This window comes from Orcinus orca, chromosome 15 (assembly GCF_937001465.1).
Source record: "Orcinus orca chromosome 15, mOrcOrc1.1, whole genome shotgun sequence".
NCBI lineage: Eukaryota > Metazoa > Chordata > Mammalia > Artiodactyla > Delphinidae > Orcinus > Orcinus orca.
Genome location: NC_064573.1, coordinates 82,433,492 through 82,453,828, shown reverse-complemented (window position 1 = coordinate 82,453,828; position 20,337 = coordinate 82,433,492). Strand labels below are relative to the sequence as shown.

At 38.0% G+C, this 20,337-nt stretch overlaps 1 protein-coding gene across 1 annotated transcript in view; it reads right to left on the bottom strand.

Annotated features, from left to right (window-relative positions):
* KNTC1 (kinetochore associated 1) overlaps nucleotides 1-20,337 on the bottom strand; it is a 70,543-nt gene that overhangs the window by 49,864 nt on the left and 342 nt on the right. Inside the window, exons 2-16 of the mRNA XM_033440852.2 lie at nucleotides 18,165-18,335; nucleotides 13,392-13,512; nucleotides 11,530-11,645; nucleotides 10,562-10,640; nucleotides 9,896-9,973; nucleotides 8,753-8,787; nucleotides 8,398-8,508; nucleotides 7,491-7,584; nucleotides 7,085-7,137; nucleotides 6,756-6,871; nucleotides 6,351-6,405; nucleotides 5,723-5,821; nucleotides 3,937-3,980; nucleotides 3,768-3,833; nucleotides 3,290-3,365 (exon numbers count right to left, since the gene is read on the bottom strand). Of these exons, the coding sequence (XP_033296743.1) occupies nucleotides 3,290-3,365; nucleotides 3,768-3,833; nucleotides 3,937-3,980; nucleotides 5,723-5,821; nucleotides 6,351-6,405; nucleotides 6,756-6,871; nucleotides 7,085-7,137; nucleotides 7,491-7,584; nucleotides 8,398-8,508; nucleotides 8,753-8,787; nucleotides 9,896-9,973; nucleotides 10,562-10,640; nucleotides 11,530-11,645; nucleotides 13,392-13,512; nucleotides 18,165-18,293 (1,272 nt within the window). The 5' untranslated portion in view covers nucleotides 18,294-18,335. The remainder of the gene's footprint in view (nucleotides 1-3,289; nucleotides 3,366-3,767; nucleotides 3,834-3,936; nucleotides 3,981-5,722; nucleotides 5,822-6,350; nucleotides 6,406-6,755; nucleotides 6,872-7,084; nucleotides 7,138-7,490; nucleotides 7,585-8,397; nucleotides 8,509-8,752; nucleotides 8,788-9,895; nucleotides 9,974-10,561; nucleotides 10,641-11,529; nucleotides 11,646-13,391; nucleotides 13,513-18,164; nucleotides 18,336-20,337) is intronic.

The window sequence follows — 20,337 nt, the reverse complement described above, 5'->3', positions numbered from 1 at the left end:
CTGTGCGCCTAGAGCCCGTGCTCCGCAACAACAGAAGCCACCGCAATGAGAAGCCCACGCACCGCATCGAAGAGTAGCCCCCGCTCACCGCAACTAGAGAAAGCCCGTGCGCAGCAACGAAGACTCAATGCAGCCAAAAATAAAAATAAATAAATATTTTTTTTTAAAAAAACAGGAAATTAATACTGATATATTAAAAAAAAGTGAATGGAGCTGGTTTTTAGAATACCACACAATTATGTTTCACGTCTACTTTTCTAAGTTTATCAAAGGTTCTTTTTTCTAAATTTTATTTAATTAATTAATTTATTCAAGGTTCTCACTACTTCTTTGCTAAGTGATTTGCTAAATTGATATAGTTTAACTCAGGTTAGTGAGGCATACCATTTTATTTTATTTTTATTTATTTATTTTTTAAACGTCTTTATTGGAGTATAATTGCTCCACGATGGTGTGTTAGTTTCTGCTTTATAACAAAGTGAATCAGCCATACATATACATATATCCCCATATCCCCTCCCTCTTGCGTCTCCCTCCCACCCTCCCTTATCCCACCCCTCCAGGTGGTCACAAAGCACCGAGCTGATCTCCCTGAGGCACACAGATTCTTAACCACTGTGCCACCAGGGAATTCCCAGTCTATCAAAGGTTCTTTAGCAGCTGGAAACAGCTTGAGTTAGACAAAGTCAAAATTTCAGGTTCCTTTTTTATAAACAAAATACCAACTTTAACATGGGCTCTCTGGCTCCGAAAGCTAAAAGTGATACGAAAGAGCAGTTTCTCTAGTTCTGTGTCTCCACTCCCTGAAAACATCTTTCACTGGTTTTGATTTTTTTGCTTCATTTGCTCTTTTTAAAAATTAGTTATTATGAAACTTTCAGATATTCAAAAAGGTAATAATATAACAAATACTCATGTACTTATCACCTAAATTTTAAAAAAATTTAATAATATAGTTTATATTAATATCTATAATAAATAATTTTATATTATATAAATTTATAATAAATACATTTATATTTAGTAATATAATAATTTACATATTTAATATAAATATAATTTATAATATTTATATTATAGTTTAATATTACTTTCTCTTCTTCCAAATAAATCATCCTCTTTCCCTGAACCAGAAGTATCCATTATTCTGATTTTGGTGCTTGTTATCCCATTAATTCATATACTGCTTTACTCATATACATTTCTAAATATACAAAATTGTTTTGCATGTTTTAAAATGCTACTTTCTTTAAACTTTTTATTTTATATTGGAGTATAGTTGATTAACAATGTTGTGTTACCTTCAGGTGTATAGCAAAGTGATTCAGTTATGCATATACAGGTACCTATTCTCTTTCAAATTCTTTTCCCATTTAGATTGTTACATAATATAAAATGCTACCTTTTTAAAACAACAAACACATGGGTACCCACCACCCACTTAGCAAATGTTAGTTGTTCACTACCATCAGGCTTCATCCTTCATTACTTCCCAGGACGTTTCAAGGGATATCAATGAATTCCTAATCACCAAATCCAACAGACAACTTTCAGTTTTTATACCTGATTTTATTGGTAGTATTTGCAACTGCTGATCACTCCCCACTAAACTGTTTGTTTGTTTTTTGGTCACACCTCACGCCTTGTGGGATCTTAGTTCCCCAACCAGGGATTGAACCCGTGCCCTCAGCAGTGAAAGCAAGGAGTCCTAACCACTGGACTGCCAGGGAAGTCTCCCTTGGCTTCTTTAATCATACATTTGTGTGGTTTTCTTCCCAAATATGTTTATAGCCCTTCTTTCTCTATCCCCCGTGTGCTGGTGCCCCTGTAGCTCATCCTCAGATCTCTTCTTACTCCACACATTCTCCTTGAGTGGTCTGAGCCATTCCTCCGGTGTTACCTATGTCTAGATTCAGCTCAGATCACTCTCCAACTTCCTATCAGACAGTCTCATTTTATAAGATCCCTTACATGCAATTTTTATAAAGCAGAATCCTTCATATTTTACCCCTAACCTGTTCTTCCACACATATTCCTCATTTTAAGTAATGCCATCACATTCCAACTACAGTAAGTCCCCTACATACGAATCTTCAAGTTGCGAACTTTCCAACACGTGAACGTGCGTTCACATGTCCAATCACGTAAGTTAGTTCACGTGTCTGGTGTACATTGTCACATGCGTGCATCCTCTACAAGTGGTTGTGCTTTTGTGTACTTTACTGTACAGTACTGTATAGAGTACAGTAGTACAGTATCTTTATTTCAAGCCCAGGATGTCCAGAAGCAAGCGTAAAAGCAGCGGTGATGTACCTGGTACTGCTAAGAAGCACCAGCTCTTGTACTGTACTGCTGTATTTTTCAAGGTACGGTACTGTAAGATTAAAAATGTTTTATTTCTTGTGCGTGTTTGTTTTTTATGTATTATTTGTGTGAAAAGTATTATAAACCTATTACAGTAGAGTACTATGTAGCTGACTGTGTTAGTTGGGTACTTAGGCTAACTTTGTTGGACTTCTGAACAAACTGGATCTATGAATGTGCTCTTGGAATGGAACTCGTTTATATGTAAGGGACTTACTTGCAGTACGCTGAGCCAGAGTCCTGCTAGTCTCCTCCTGACATTTGTACCCCCCACTATGTTTGATTGCTGAGCCCAACTGCTTCTACCTCCTATACACCTCTCTCATCAGACCTTCCCTCCTGTGTGTCTCCACCTCACTGCATTGGGTCAGTTTTTCAACTGGTCTTTGCATCTCTAGATTTACCCTTTTCCAAACAATTTCCCATGTTTACAAAATGACAACCTAATCAAGACATTCTCCAGCTTAAAAATCTCAGTAGCTCCCCATCACCTGCAGGATAAGATCTAAATCCTTTGCAGTACATACAAAGCCCTCCAGGCTCTGACCCTCTCATTTCCCACCATCTCCTTTCCCTTCTATGTACATATAACCTACAACCTAGTCCTATCTAATTACTAGGAGTTCCTGGAAGCACCATAAGCCTCCCTCACTTTCTTCATGTGTCTTAACACCTAGAATTCCCTTCCTCTCCCAGGACTATCTGGAACATTTTCAAGATCTGACATAAAATCACCTCCTCCACGAAGTCTTCCCACCCTACTTTAAGGGTCAATATCTCCTTTGAATCCCTACTTTACTTTGGTCGTATCTTAATTATAGGCCTGATCACACTAAATTCCCATTATGTCTTACATACTTGTCTCCACAGCCTCTAGCACATGAAGAAATGCTTTCAATGAATGAATGAATACATGAATAATTACCTCAACATCTAGTCCAAACTGAATGGCAAAGCTCTCGGCTTCAGCAAATCTGTGTTTGTGAAGTAACCGACTCAATCTGATAAATTGAAAGAAATTTCAGTAAAATTTTTATTAATCAGGGAATTCAAGCTTTTCATCAAGGAACAAGGCTTAGAAGAACACAAGTGGGCTTCCCTGGTGGCGCAGTGGTCAAGAATCTGCCTGCCAACGCAGGGGACACAGGTTCGAGCCCTGGTCCAGGAAGATCCCACATGCCACAGAGCAACTAAGCCCGTGCGCCACAACTACTGAGCCTGCGCTCTACAGCCCGTGCTCCACAAGAAGAGAAGCCACCGCAGTAAGAAGCCCGCGCACCTCAATGAAGAGTAGCCCCCGCTCTCCGCAACTAGAGAAAGCCCGCGCACAGCAAAGAAAACTCAGTGCAGCCAAAAATAGATAAATAAATTATAAAAAAAAAAAACAAAACACAAGTAGTTACCTGTTTTCTGGCAAAGCTTCTGTAAGACATCTGAGTACTAAAACAGAAACTGAGTCTTCAGATAGTCTGAGAAAAGTTTTAATATTGACATTTGTCATTTAACATCAGTAAGTAAATTTTAACTTTGCTATTATTTAACAACTTATCTGATAAACAAAACAGGACTTACTTTGGATCATTTTTGCAAATTCCTTCCAGAAGGTATATGGTATCCTACAATAGCAAAAAACATGTTTAAAATTGAAATACAGAATTAATTCACTTTATAGTTACTAGAGTAACAACTGGTTTAGGCAGAAATTATCCATCAATGGATTCTAAAATTACTGGGAAAAACTGGTGAGGAAAAGGATATTCCCATAGTCTCAAAATAACACCACGGAAATTACTTACTAATTATACAGGGGAAAATGTACCTTTACAATGGAGAAATATGGCAGAACTGCTTTAACCAAGTGATCAAATTTAACAGCACCAATAACAGGACAAGTGGACATAAGTCCTTTAATGTGATGCAGTTAGGACACAGTATCACTTATGCAGGATGCTTGCCAAAAATCTTAGCATGAATCTAATCATGACGAGACACAGATCCAAATAGAGGGACATTCTACCACACAACCAGCTAGTACTCGAAAAATGTCAATGTCCGAAAAGACAAAAACAGACTAGGGAAGTTTTAGAGATTAAAGTAGACTACCATGTGACCACGACAACAAAATTCAATTTGTGATGTTTGATTGAATCCTGGGTCAGGAACAAAAAAAAAGTTCTCAAGTAATTGGCACAATTAGTAAAATTTGAATTTGGATGGCTTATTTCATAATAGTATTGCATTAATGTTAAATATTGTGGGCCTCATTCTTAGGAGATACCCGCTGAAATTAGGAGTGAGAGGTCATGATGTCTGCAAGTAATTTCCAAATGGTTTGGAAAAATACAATGTGTGTATATAAAAAGAGATAAAACAGGGGCTTCCCTGGTGGTGCAGTGGTTGAGAATCCACCTACAAATGCAGGGGACACGGGTTCAAGCCCTGGTCCGGGAAGATCCCACATGCTGCGGAGCAACTAAGGCTGTGTGCCACAACTACTTAGCCTGCGCTCTAGAGCCCGTGCGCCACAACTACTGAAGCCCACGCGCCTAGAGTCCGAGCTCTAAACAAGAGAAGCCACCGCAAGGAGAAGTCCATGCATCGCAGCAAGGAGTAGCCCCCGCTCACCACAAATGGAGAAAGCCCGCGCACAGCAACGAAGACCCAATGCAGCCGAAAATAAATTAAAAAAAAAAAAAAATCCGCCTGCCAATGCAGGGGACAGGGGTTCGAAACCTAGTCTGAAAAGATCCTACATGCCGCGAAGCAACTTAGCCCGTGCGCCACAACTATTGAGCCTGTGCTCTAGAGCCCACAAGCCACAACTACTGAAGCCTGTGTGCCCTAGAGCCCACACTGCAACTACTGAAGCCTGCGCGCTCTAGGGCCTGTGTGCTGCAACTACTGAGCCTGAGTGCTGCAACTACCAAAGCCCATGCGTCTAGAGCCCGTGCTCTGCGACAAGAGAAGCCACCGCAACGAGAATCCCGTGCACTGCAACGAAGAGTAACTTCGCAGCAACTAGAGAAAGCCCGTGCGCAGCAACGAAGACCCAAAGCGGCCAAAAAAACCCCAAAAAAGCAAGGAATAACCTCCCCCAAATTAACAATCATCTGTATTTCCTGTGGAGACAAGAAAATTGAATGTGCAGTTGACTGATGTTTTATTTGATTAATTTCCTTCTTTTTAAATGAAGACTGACCTCCTGTAAATATATTCGAGGACCTCTGATAACAATAAATATGGTTTACCTGAGATCTATCCAGGTATTCCACTAGGCTCCACTCATGCTTAGCTTAGTTATTCTTTTTTTTTTTCAATTATAAAAAAATATATTAGTTCAAAATACACATCAACTTACTGAGCTAATTCCTGTTTGGACCAGAGAAGAAACACTAGATACTTCCAAAGAATATAGTATTTCCATCATAGGTAATGAATAGACCATGAAGTTTCTCATCTAAGAAAAACAGGACAGCAATTAATGTCTTAGGTCAATATAAACCTATGAGCATAAGACAGCACTTCACAATCCAGGGCATAGATTAAAACACTTGATACGAAGTTAAGTACAAAAAATAAGTAAATCTGTTACTGTATTATTTAAATGTTACATAGAAAATTATGTTCTATCCTACCTTTTAAATCTGTTAAATGAAAATCCACGTACCTGGAGTCCATTCTACAATTTGTTTTTAAGGTAAATGTAATTCCTCAGTGCCAGAACTACATTAAGTATCACTATAATAAACATTTTCTTATAGACATTTTTATTCCTGAAATGCTCCAATTAAAATGTGGAGCTGAGATTTATACCTTTTTTTTTTTTAATGAGAAAAAAGAGCTCTGCAGGGTTATTTCTGATCTGTCAAGTACCTGTGTGAACTAAGAGCTAATATGCTGTGAGTACTACTTAACAACTAGTACTCCTATGTTAATGCTATTTCTAACACATAATATGGACGAATGTGATATAAATTTTCCAATACCTTCTTATTAGTAGTAGTTGTCAAGGCTACTAACTTGAGATTTGTAATCCCTTGCCTGAAAGAGAAAAGAAGGTTTAAGTGAATCAAAGAAGCCAACTGCTAGACATAAGCTAAGTCAAAGTGATATCCTTGTATAAAAGTTAAAATTAATTCACACAGAAGATACTGAACTTGACTTCTGAATGTTTATGGCCCAGACTCACACTCTTTCTAACACATTCACATGGAGGTTTTTGTGTTGCCTATTTGTTCTCAATGAATTTGGCTAACAATGAAATGGTCTTCACCCTGTCAGTCTGTTCACAATGTTATCTAGAATGTAACACATAAGAAATGATCTGAACAGAACCAGGCAAGAAACCTGGTTCTAACAGAAGGGAAATCAATATGAGCGTCATAATGTACCACGTGACTGATGAAGGTGAATCTGCTTCTGTGGTGAGAAGAAAGTCTTCTATGTGAAGGGAGGGCCAGTTCCATATGGGAGTTAGGGTGTAAATATCCCATAAGCTCAGCATGTTCTGCAAAAGAGACATTTCATTGATACGTCCTCTTAACGACTAAAAATTTACATTTTGGAATCTATCTTTTGATACCTAACTGAAATAAAGCACATTACACAAGGTAGTAATCTACCCTGGCTAAAGTCCTTGTCTTTGTTAAGTTCGACAAAATTTCTGTTGTTAAACATAACACCAAGTGAAAATACTTAAGGGGAAGTATCAGAAACATACATTGGTATCAAGAACAAAAAGTAGATTGTCTATCAGCTGGAACTTCTTTGCACCTACAAAAGAGAAAACAAGGTGTGTAAGGACTATGTTTCTGGGTTACATATAGCCATATTTAAAATATTAAACTAACATATTTATGGAAAGGCAGAACTACCCTTAAAAAAGAAGTTCCCATTCCCATTTATTCCTGTTTCTCTATTTTTTTGTAGGATCACTAAAACGTAAAACCTCCCAAAATGAAGAGTAACAATTGCAACATGTTAAGAAGCCAAATACACGGACAATCATCAGACTAAGCTGGCTTGTTTCCAAGGTTTGGTAAAACGGCTCATATGCCAGACTTAGTGTACTGGCATGAAAACGACAACTCACAAGTACCAAAAGTAGTTTCATTAACTGATTTTACCTTCAATAATCTCTGCATCAATAACACTCTTAACGGTCATCCCTTTCCTAGAAGAATCTGGTTCCCATTTTGAGAATGCACAATTACCAGTTCCCTACAGAAGTGAAAATAGTATGTCAATTACAAACTTGGGTCTAGATCTGAATTCTCCTCCAAGTAGAAACATCTAAGTTGTACATGTGACTAATTTCAAAATATATTTATATATTCAAGCCCAGCTAGCTCTTATCATCTAGTTCCTCTCTTAGTTTGTTTTCAACAGAACAGAATGGAAAAAACAGCAAACTCCTGCTGTACACTGTTATCACATGAACATTTAATAAGGAGGAGGCATATTCAGGCAACTCACTCTAGAGACATCAGGTAAGCTTCAAGACCTCCTCCAGCATTACAAGATAAAGATAACCTTTGATGAAGTATTTTCATGAAAATAACTACTAATATGTGAAAATAATTCATAAGTATTCGTTTCAAATTATTTGAAACCCTGATGAAATACTGAACTAGATACACAAAACGGGGAAAAGTGACTGCTTCTTAACATATTATATAAATTTGGCAAGTAAAAATGTTGTAAATGCTGTAATAATATAATTCAATATAGGATTTCTGCCTACTCCTTGAATATAATATTAGATGTTTTGTTTGCTGCTGTTGTTTTTGCCTACATTCATAATTGAAAGACATGCTAAATGTCAGGTAGAGATTAGTGAAAATAAAGATGCAATATTTTTTCCAACACAGAGACTTAGTTATACTTGTTGAGTTAATTTTATGACCTTCATTTTATAATTTCCCTGTTTCTGTTATACAGTACAAATTAATACGTAACTTTACCAAAACTATGTTTTAATGAAGAAACATTTCAGAAAAAAAGCCCAAAATTTTATTAAAAAAAGAGAATTACCCCAATTATCACAGGGATTTCGCTTGCTAAATCACCAGCCACAAGATTGAGACAACCAAGGGTATGACAATTTTCAGTAGAAATAAAACTGGACTTGATTTGTCCTTGTAACTGCAAGATTTAAAAAATAAGAATGTTATATATATGCTCCATAGTCCAAATTCCTTGGAAAGACTGAGAAAAAATCAGTTTAAATCAATAGCTATAAATGTATTTTTTAAAATAGGAATGTTATTAAAATGTTTTATCATGCTAATTCCCAAGATATCAACCATTAGACAATTATGCAGAAACACTTTCCTAAACTGACATTAAATCTAAGTTTCAAGAAGACAATGTGGTTTTGTCTTCTTACCTTTTTTGCCGTATGGAAGTCTACCTTTTCAATCGCTGCATGAAAAAGAGAAAGTAGGCTAAATTTACACTATAACCTATAAAATACGTATGAATCTTCCCTTTTGTGTCAAGGTTAAATTACATATAATCTAGTAAGAGGAACACTGGTCAGAAATTCATAAGGTGCTGGTGACTTTTCAGTTTTGCCCTTGACCAATGAAATAAACTGTGATGACATGTCGTACTCAGGGCACCAGCCAGGCTGCCTTACGGTCCCTACAGTGTCTGTCCACACCTTCCCTTAAAAGGTTCTTCCTACTAAGATGGTCTTCTCCTGCTCCAACTCTCCTATTCAAGCTCTGAAGTCCTACCTGTGAAGTCTTCATCACTTTGCACTCCCTTTTGTAAGAGCTGTTTCACTTGTCTGGCTCCTTCATTAAACTACAGAGAACCTTGTATCTTAAATCTCGTTGTATCCCCAGAACGTGGCACATTCTTAGCACAGAGTAGATCTTTAAAAAGTATTTGTTGGGGCTTCCCTGGTGGCACAGTGGTTGAGAGTCCGCCTGCCGATGCAGGGGACGTGGGTTCATGCCCCGGTCCGGGAAGATCCCACTTGCCGCGGAGCAGCTGGGCCTGTGAGCCATGGCCGCTGAGCCTGCGCATCTGGAGCCTGTGCTCCGCAACAGGAGAGGCCACAACAGCGAGAGGCCCGCGTACCGTAAAAAAAAAAAAAAAATTTGTTGAATACGTGCCTGGAATCAATTCCTCAATCTCTGCCAGCTCAGAGGGATGTATGGTCCACACCACTCACTTAGCACACACTCTAGATTATTGCCTTGTATTGTTAACACTTACAAAATCATTTCAGTTTCCAGGTTCATTCATTATATCAAAAAGTATTTATTACTATGCTAGCGTAACTCCTGTCTCCCCAGCTAAGTTGTAAAGTCCTTGAAGACTATAAATAAATATGTCTTCAGATTCTGTTGTAGCCCTAACTGTGGAGAATAAGTATATTATGAATACTTTAAAGTATACCCAATATCATAGAATGTAGTTAAACTAAAATATTCTTAAAGAGTCTATTTTAAAATTTACCTGGAAAACTAGTAAGAAATATTGCTGCAAATCAGTAATAAGAAAATAATACATTACTTACCTTGTTGAATTTTTACAAGCTGAAGGTTTGTAATACAAAAAAATCCATTGTTTGTAAGAAGCAGCATATAATAGGTACCTATTAAAATAAAATCAAGCCAGCTTCTTTAAAAGGCACATGATATAAAATTTAAACCAGGGTCCGGATCTAGCTTAAAAGTATGTCCATTTGCTCATTTAAAGTATAATAATAAAATAACACAGTAACAATACAAAGCTTATTTACAAAGAATTGGTAAGTTATTTGCAAAAACAATGTTAACTTCTTTGAAACTTCTATAAACCAAATTTCATTTGCCAGAAAAAAAGAAACTCAGATATATCAAAATAAATTAAGGACCAGTTAACATTTGTTAAAAAGAAATATGATAAATACACTGAAACCCATAAGAACATATTAAAAGAATATTAGGTCTCCCTGATAATCTATAGAACTCTCAAAACTGTAAAAAGTTTAGGATATTATACTTAAGAAGAGTACATTTAAGCCTCTGAAAAGAGCTAAAATCAAAAACTTGTTTTTTAAAATAATATTAATTGCATCCCTAGAAAGTTTAACATTGTGTAGGTAACACCAATTAATTTACATAATATATTAACTATAAATCTGATTTTTTGACTGGGTATTAATAAGAAGACATTAAAAAAAGAAATTAAAAGCACTTACCTTCATTTGAACTATCTTTCTCAATAACAAGATTCCGGTAAGTACACTGATTTTCATCATTAGCTTTCTGAACAAAAGCCTAATTGCAAATTAATTTCAAATGATAAGATTAAACCCAGAAAATTACAGTCAAGATTATATTCTTTAAACTCTAGGGATATCAATTATCATTAGCAATAATTCTGCCTATATTCCAAACATTTTAGTTTTCAAATGGAAAACTATTTACAAGCTTCCTGCAAAAATGTTTATTTTCAATACAAAACTGTTTTGGACAAGTATACTATCTTCAAACCATACTTTTTCAATTTTGCATTTATTTCATATGTTTTGTGGATGAAAAATGTTGCCTGCCATATTAGCAAACAAAGGATGCTGCGACCATCAAGCCAAGAGGGAACTCAGGATGGAGATAAACAGGCTGCCCACTGTCAAGCCATCAGCCATTGCAGCAACTCCCAACTGTGCATCCTGAGGGGACTCAGGATGGAAAAGCACAGGATACTGGCCCTAAGACAGCAAAGGTGCATATCAAAGGAATAATTTCAATGAGCCCAGACTCTTGCATCTTCCACACGTAGAAAACGCTAAATTTATTAACCCGATATACCTGCTTTTCTTTAACAGTAATCTTTTGATGTTCTGACTACCTGGTCTCCCTTGCAAAACTCCTATGTATCCTGGCTCCTCCCTCACCTCTTCAGAGCTGTCCCTCAGAGCATCTGAGAGGCTGCCTCCTGGGCTTGAAGTTCTCAGAAAGTCCGCCCAATAAAACATAATTCTCAACTTTTAGGTTGTGCACTTTTTTTTCAGACAGTTTCTAAGGTATGATTCTTAAATTCAATGTAAAGAAACATTATTATTTTAATGTAGGCCACAAATCAAGTAATGCTTTGCTAGAGCTTTAGCTTTCTAAAAGATAATTTAGAATTTAGATAATGAAGATGAAAAACATAACAGGGTCTTACATTGGTGAGTAATGTTTGCTTTGATGTTACATGAATAAGATGTAAGTTGCCACTTCTCTCCCCAACCAGAAGAAACTTTCCTTCTTGACATAGGCCAACCACATCCACTTCAGTATCTGAAAATTTCAAGTCAAAGTTACAAGCTTCCTCTGAAAATGTTTATTTTCAACACAAAATATTGCAAGTTTTGTTATTAAAAGTCAACTCTTTTAAGCTTCTTTTAAATATTTCATGAAAGTAGTGACTAATGTAAAAATGAATGCTACTGACTCTTTGTCAACAAATATTTGCTGAGCACTTAGTATATGCTAAGCACTGTTCTAGGTCTTTGGCATATATCTGAGAATAATAACAAGAGTCCCACCTTCATAGAGCTCAAATTCTAAGGCAGAAATAGATGATAAACAGTCAGCATAGTAATCAAATTGTATGACATACACAAAGGTGATACATTCTCTGGAAAAAAGAAAAAGTAGAGCAGCGAAAGAGAACTCAGGAGAGCCATGCAGTATCAGGTGGAGTGCTCAGGAGAACCCCCTTTGATAAGGTGAGATTTGAACAAAGACTTGAAGGAGGTAAGGAAGTTATTGCTTGCACACAGCAAGAAGGCCAGGGGGAATGACATGGAGATCGGGAGGGAAAGACTAAGAGATAAAAGCAGTAACATATAAATTGCTTATAACTAAAATTATTCAGCAGCAATATCTTTATACAAAAGTATTATATGTAGGGACTTCCCTGGTGGCACAGTAGTTAAGAATCCACCTGCCAATGCAGGGGACAACAGGTTTGATCCCTGCTCTGGGAAGATCCCACATGCCGTGGAGTAACTAAGCCCATGCGCCACAACTACTGAGCCTGTCCTCTACAGCGCATGAGCCACAACTACTGAAGTCCATGTGCTGCAACTACTGAAGCCCACGTGCTGCAACTACTGAAGCCCACGTGCCTAGAGCCCGTGCTCCGCAACAAGAGAAGCCACTGCAATGAGAAGCCTGCGCACCGCAACGAAGAGTAGCCCCCGCTCACTGCAACAAGAGAAAGCCCACGCACAGCAACAAAGACCCAACGCAGCCAAAAATAAATAAACAAACAAATTTATTTTTAAAAAAGTATTATATGTAAAACACAGCCTCACTTTTAATTGGTGAAACTGTGAATCTTGGGGACCCATCAGGGTAGATGCGTTAAGATTCCACAAAATATGGGTTTCTCTCCTGCAAACTGTGATCAAGATTTTGTTCTTATGTGCATACCTTCTAATTCCTTTTCATCTACGTTCTTTTTAAAAATAATTAATAAATTAATTTTCAGCTGTTCTTACGCAAACACTTCAATAACCATCTTTCTCTCAAAATTTCAGAAAAAAATTCATAATACTATCACCTATTTTCCAGCATAATCACTGACTTGTCTGTCCCTTAATTTAGAAGCCCATACTTGCATATACACACTTAAAGCCCTTTAACTCAATAAAGAATTAATTCATAAGTACTTTTAAAAAACTTTTTATAGTGCTAAAAGTATTCAAATTATCTGTTGATGGTATTGAAATTATGTACAAGATTCAGGAACTTAAACATAATTGGGCTCAACTGTTTTCTACAGTATTCTAACACAAAAACCACGCAAATAAATTGCTGCTTTCCATGTATGTTTTTCCTTAGATTTATTGAGAGAAGGGATCATCTCAGTACCTGTTCCGTCTGGTACTCAGCACAAGGCACTCAAGATTAATTTCTTGAAATTAGTGTAATTTTGAGTCTTATAAGTAATGGAGTAAAGAAAAGGCAATACTGTAGAAATTGGTAGCAAGATATAGTTGACTTCCAATTTATTTTACTGAATTACATTAGACTTACCAAATATAAGATGCAATTGAAGCAATCTACAAATACTGTCCAACAGTATCACTGATTGGTCCGCTACAATAATAAACCCATCACTTAAGCTGCATGCTTGTAGTTTTGGATTTAATGAGGCCTGTGGGAGGGAAAAGCAGGACTAAAATAAAACATTTTTATACATGTTTAACAATACCTATCAATAGTATCACCATAGTCACAATCACCCAAGTTTAAAACTTCACCTGATAGGCCTTCTTTCTTTAGCCCATATATCTAATTAGTCAAGCTTTTCTTTGTATGATATATATATATAATTAGTCAAGCTTTTCTTTGTATGATATATCTTGAATCCATTCAGAGCCTAGAACAGGGAAATAGTCCAGGGTTGCTAGAACGGGGCAAAGGATTCGAAAGTACAAGTCTTTGTTTCCTAAGGGCCGAGCTTATGCCCGGAGAAGCCAGCAGGCATTAACGTAAATGAATGAACCAATACTGGCATAAAGTCTCAGGGTCTGGGAAACAACAGGGAGCAGGACTGTGAACTGGAGGGCACGAGGCCCCACATAAACTAAAGAGAGCAGAGTCAGCCAGATGAATGCCCTGTGGAAATGCGATCCTGGCATGGCCACAGCTTCCAATTTACCAAGAAAATCTGGATCTTTATGTGAAATATTCTAATTTTTAAATATTGGCAACTAAGTCAACATTTTAAAAAACACAATGCAAGCCAAATATGAGTCTCCTGTTTGTAGCTTCTATTGAGCTTCTATAGAGCTTCCCACATATAATCTTTTTTTTAATTAATTAACTAATTAAATTTTAGTTCACTGTGTCTTTGTTGCTGTGTACGGGCTTTCTCTAGTTGTGGTGAGTGGCGGCTGCTCTTTGTTGCGGTGCAAGGGCTTCTCATTGCAGTGGCTTCTCTTGTGAAGCACAGGCTCTAGGTACATGGGCTTCAGTAGTTGTGGCACACGGGCTCATTAGCTGCAGCTCACGGGCTCCAGAGCACAGGTTCAGCAGTTGTGGTGCACAGGCTTACTTGCTCCACGACATGTGGGATCTTCCTGGACCAGGGCTTGAACCCGAGTCCCCTGCATTGGCAGGTGGGTGCTTAACCACTGTGCCACCAGGGAAGCCCTCCACACATAATCTTGAAGCTGTCAGATAGCTCAGTAGTTGAGAAGGCTGTCACTTACTAGCTGAGTAATCTCAAGCAAATGCCTCAACTGACTCTCTGGTAAAGCTGGAATAATAATAATAATAATAATGCCTACAACGCTGGCTGGTATGGAGATTCAATGAATTAATTCATGTAAAGGGCTTAGAAGGGAACCTTGCCTGTAGCATATGCTGGGATAAATGTTAATTACTCTTAATCTTCTCTGACAAACTAAGCCAATCAACTCATTTTATACCTGTTTCAATGGTCACCTTCTGCAGGTGTAACTTTTGAAAACTACATTCTGATCCCTCTTATACTTTTTTTTAAAAATAAAATTTATTTATTTATTTATTTGTTTATGGCTACATTGGGTCTTCGTTGCTGCATGCAGGCTTTCTCTAGTTGCGGCAAGCAGGGGCTACTCTTTGTTGTGGTGCGTGGGCTTCTCATTGAGGTGACTTCTCTTGTTGCAGAGCACAGGCTCTAGGTGTGCGGGCTTCCATAGTTGTGGCATGCAGCCTCAGCAGTTGTGGCTTGCGGGCTCTAGAGCGCAGGCTCAGTAGTTGTGGCACACGAGCTTAGTTGCTCTGCAGCACGTGGGATCTTCCCAGATCCGGGCTCGAACCCGTATCTCCTGCATTGGCAGGCGGATTCTTAACCACTGTGCCACCAGGGAAGCCCCTGATCCCACTTATACTCTTAACTTGCTTCTTCAACTAGTGAAAAGTTACACCAAAGTGTCGCAAAGAAGAAACTGTGCTACACGTCCTAGGGGTCTATCCAGGCTGTATTCTTTGCCTGGACTGCTCTTCCCCCTCTTCTTTTTAAGACTTTTTTTGGCCGTGCCGGGAGGCTTGTGGGATTTTAATTTCCCAACCGAGGATTGAACCCGGGCCCTTGGCAGTGAGAGTGCAGAGTCCTCACCACTGGACCACCAAGACTTTAATTTTTAAGAGCAGTTTTACGTTCATAGCAAACTTGAAGGGGAACTATAGAGATGTCCCACATAGCCCTGTGTTCCACACATGCATAGCCTCCCACATTGTCAATGTTCCTCGCAATTGATGAACCTACATTGACACATTATAATCACCCAAAGTCCACGGTTTACATTACAGTTCACTCTTGGTGGTGTACATTCTGTGGTACACACATCTAGCATTATGGTCTCATACAGAATATTTTCTCTACCCGAAAATCCTCTGGGCTCTGCCTAGTCAACCTTCCCTCCAACCCCCAAACCCTGGCAACCGCTGATCTTTTTTTCACTGTCTTTTCATTTTCCAGAATGTTATAGAGTTGGAATCAAACAGTATTGTTTGATCAAACAGGTTGTTTACTCCTTGTGTGAGTTTTAGCAGATTGTGTTTTTCAAGGACTTGGTCCAGTTCATTAGGCTATCAAATTTGTGGGCATAGAGATGTTCATAATATTCCTTGATTATCCTTTTAATGTCCACAGAATCTGTGGTGATGCCCCCTCTTTTATTCCTGATATTAGTAATTTATGTCTTCCCTCTTTTTTCTTAGTTATCCTGGCTGGTGGCTTATAGATTTTATTCATGTTTTCAAAGAACCAGCTTTTGGTTTCATTGATTTTCTCCATTGATTTCTTATTTTCAATTTCATTAATTTTTGCTCTCTTGTTCTTTCTTTCTTTTAAAAAATATTTTATTTATTTATTTATTTGGCTGCAGTGGGTCTTAGTTGCGGCATGTTGGATCTAGTTCCCTGACCAGGGATCGAACCTGTGCCCCCTGAATTGGAAGCATGGAGTCTTAACCACTGGACCACCAGGGAAAGTCCATCTTCTTTTTCAGGTTTCCTAACTTGAAACTTAGATTATTGATTTTAGATTTTTCTGTTTTTCTAATATATGCATTCAATTTCCCTCTAAGCACTTTTGCTGCATTCCACATATTTTGGTAAGCTGTGCTTTCATTTTCCCTGTTTTTTCTTAAGGCCCAAGTCAGGTGCTAGTTTATGAAATGCTCCTTAAATTGTCCCAACCCACAGTGAGCTCTCCATCCTCTGAATTCCTACTGCATTTACTGTCTGTACCATTCATTTGGTAGTTCTCATATACTGACTTGCACATCTAGATAGATATCTTTTATTGCTTGTGTCCTGTCTGCCTAACTTTAAGGAAAGATCCTAAAGAGAAGAGATAATGTTACCTTACCAAGGGCCTAGCATGGGTTGTGAACATAGCATTTGCTACAAGTAATGCCCCAAGCTAATAACAAATGGAATTTTAGTTGTTAACTGAATTCAAAGCTCAATACACACTATTATTTTTCAACAGTAGCCCTCAGAGATCAAGTGGCCTGGGCCACTTCCATCTTTTAAGGCTGCTGGTAATATTAAAAAAATAAAGAAATACCACTTTCTCATTACAGAACTTATGGTATTCTTTACACTTTTGCCTTAACAAATAGACAATTTAATGCCAAAGAACATAATTTATCTGTATTACTCATAAAAATTATAAATCCTGTGACTTTTAAATGCCACAAAGCAGTAAAGGCTGACAACAGGATACAAGCTGAATAAAGAATGATTTTTTTAAAAATCCCTATTGGCCAGTGTCTCTGAATGCTCATTTGAAGAAAAGTCAAAAGCCTACACTTGAGGCCATTTGTGAATAAGGTTCCCCAGAGGAGGCCCTGCCTTTCTAGCCCTAGAAAATACAAATCTTGTCTGGTCTCTTCTCCTTTCTTTTACACTTTTTTTTCTTAATTAGAGAATTAAACATTACGTTAACTTACTATGGGAAGTAGAGGAATCCTGGGCTATAATACTGTGACAGAAGATCATTTGCACTTTCTCTAAAAGAAACTTTTGTTTACCACGACCATCAAAATTTTAACAAAAGCAAATTACTAAGAAAGCAAATCAAAGATAAAAAACTAAGAGCAGGGCTTCCCTGGTGGCGCAGTGGTTGAGAGTCTGCCTTCCGATGCAGGGGACACGGGTTCGTGCCCCGGTCCGGGAAGATCCCACATGCCACAGAGTGGCTGGGCGTGCGAGCCATGGCTGCTAAGCCTGCACGTCCGGAGCCTGTGCTCCGCAACAGGAGAGGCCACAACAGTGAGAGGCCCGCGTACCAGCAAAAAAAACCAAAAACTAAGAGCAATATTTTCTGTAAAAGGCAGAGAATACGGTTTCAAGCCTGGTGTGAGAATGGTGGAATAGTTATTAAAAGAAGAAAGTTAAAATATAGAAAGAAATTCATGGAAAGGATAATCTCAACCTCAGTAGAGTGCTTAACTCAGGGGCGGAGTATGAGAAGAGGCCGGGAACAGGAACGGCCTCCAGGGCTTGCTTCGATTCTATTGGTAATGTTTTACTTCCTAAGCTGGTGGTGGATATTCTTTGTATCATTTTATATACATCTGTATGTCTAAAATGTCAAGAGGAGCTATGAAAAATTCAGGTTTGGAATACTTGACCATAAGGTGATGCAGGGGGAATTCAGATGGAAATTTCCAGTGATCTGATACTGAACTTTGATTCCCTGAGAAAGGACTATACTCATTTATAAAACATTTACCACGTGGCTACTAGTCTTACTAAACACTCAGTAAAAATTTTGTGAATGAAAACAGTCTGCGTCATAACCATTACCTTTTCGGAGGAGATCTTCGCTAGTAAATCTACTTGATATAAAGCAGTTCCATGTTCTTTTCTTGAACCAACACTTAGGTACCCACTTCCTGTATCATCATTTGTTAGCAGCTCAATATCATTCCACATATTTCTGAAATTGTTTTCCTGAGACAGGAACCACTGCCTTCCCTGTGACAACATGTAAAATTAGGCCAAATTTTATTGTTGCATAGACTCCAGTTCCTTGGGAAATGAAAATGCTTTATCCCCCCCCAAATATACATATACACACACACATCAATAAGTAAAGACTTCTCTGTCTTTGTGTTATTTCTGTGGTCACTAGACACTTTGGATCAATAAGATACATGGAACTAGAGGTCTTTGTGTTATTTCTGTGGTCACTAGACACTTTGGATCAATAAGATACATGGAACTAGAGCTATGGTTATCACTAGAGAAGAACATATTTGTTTAGGGACACAAGGAAACAATTCCAATCTTACCAATCTGTCCTAGAGCTTCTAGTGTTTTGTGTGCCTAGCTGAAATTATAACAAGTTTTCATTTGGAAAAAACCTTTAACCAATATAGCAATAAATAGTGAAGGCTCTGAAGTCAGACTGTCTGGGATATCTTAGAATGGTAAGGTTCCAGATGAACTTAAAAAAAAAAAAGACCATTCATGTTTCCAGTATTGTTATTCAATAAATGAAAATGTTAAGGAGAGGAAGAAAAAATTGCACTAGGTTTCTGACTGGACCAAAGAGTATATTTGTAACCTTTCGAGTCACTTAACTATCTCATCAGCAAGGACTTATATAACTCATTTCATTGGATATGGGTAGGCATAGAATAAGAAAATGAAAAACAATCCTTGGATCAAGACTAGTGGGGAACAATAACCAAATAATTACAGTTGCTTTGGTAAGTGCTCGCAAAATATGTTTTTAAATCTTTGGAAGGTACAGTACAGGGAAGAAATGATTTTTGACTTGGTGTTCTTTCACATTTACTAAGCTGCTTGTACGTAGCTGGAAAGGTAACTATGAGTTTCAAACATTCACAAAACAATGCTTCATTCATGGCAAGCACTCAATTTAAGTGTTATCTAATTCACTACTGTTATTCGTGGAAGCAGGTAACATTTGGGTTAGAAATTTAAGGTCACAGGAGCTTTTTTTTTTTAACTTTTTTTTTTCCCCCCACAGGAGCTTTTTAAATATAGGAAAAGAGTTCTTACTAGGAGTGTAAGCAAGGGCACAAAAACAAAGTATGTTAGAATACACGGTTTTAGTGGCTGTGTTTGGGTGGGAGTTGGGAGGAGATTAAGACAGGTTGGAGTGAATACTTTTATGGGGCTCAGAGTCCCATATCTGTAAAAATAGAGAAATATCATCAGCCTCCCAGGTCTGTCACACTCACTCATTTGACAAACGTTTATTGAATGCCTACTACGTGTCAGGCACTGTTCTAGGAGCTGGGAATACAGCTGTGAAGAAGACAGAAAAGGTCTTTGTCATTATGAAATTTATATTCTCGTACGAAGGATAGAGAAAAATAAAATAAAGACGGTATTGAGTAGGCAAGATAGTTTGAATGCATCACTCATTTAATCTGCACAACAACCCATTTTACAGCTGAGAAACATGAGTCAGGGACTAAGTAAACGGCCAAGGTCACCTCAAGCGAGTTAATGATGTAGCTAGACAAGACTCAAATTCAGGCCAGTTATTAACTGTTATACTGCCTCCCTACGAAAAACTAAGTAAACGCAGAATTACAAATAGTGCTCAAATGAATGGGGGGGAGGGGCGCATAAGAAAGACCTGTTTGGGAAGTGAAAGAGATGACATCTGAGCTGAGACCCGAATATCAAGAAGCCGACTATGTAAAGCTCGTGGGGACAAAGATGCAGGCCGAGTACCAAAGGCTCAGAGGGTGGAATGAGTTTGGGGCTGCTGCCCGGACACAGCAAGAATGGAAAAGTGCAGGCGTTAAACGAACAGGTGGAGCCAATGAATCCTTGATTACAAGATGAGTTTCATCCTCAGTGCTAGGGAGGGAAAGATACTAAGCAGACCAGTGACATGATGTGATTAACGATTTGAGATTCCTCTGGGTGCCGGGTGAACAGATTAACGAATTAAACGAAATGAAACAGTTTCAGTTAGGCCTCCACGCGTAAATGC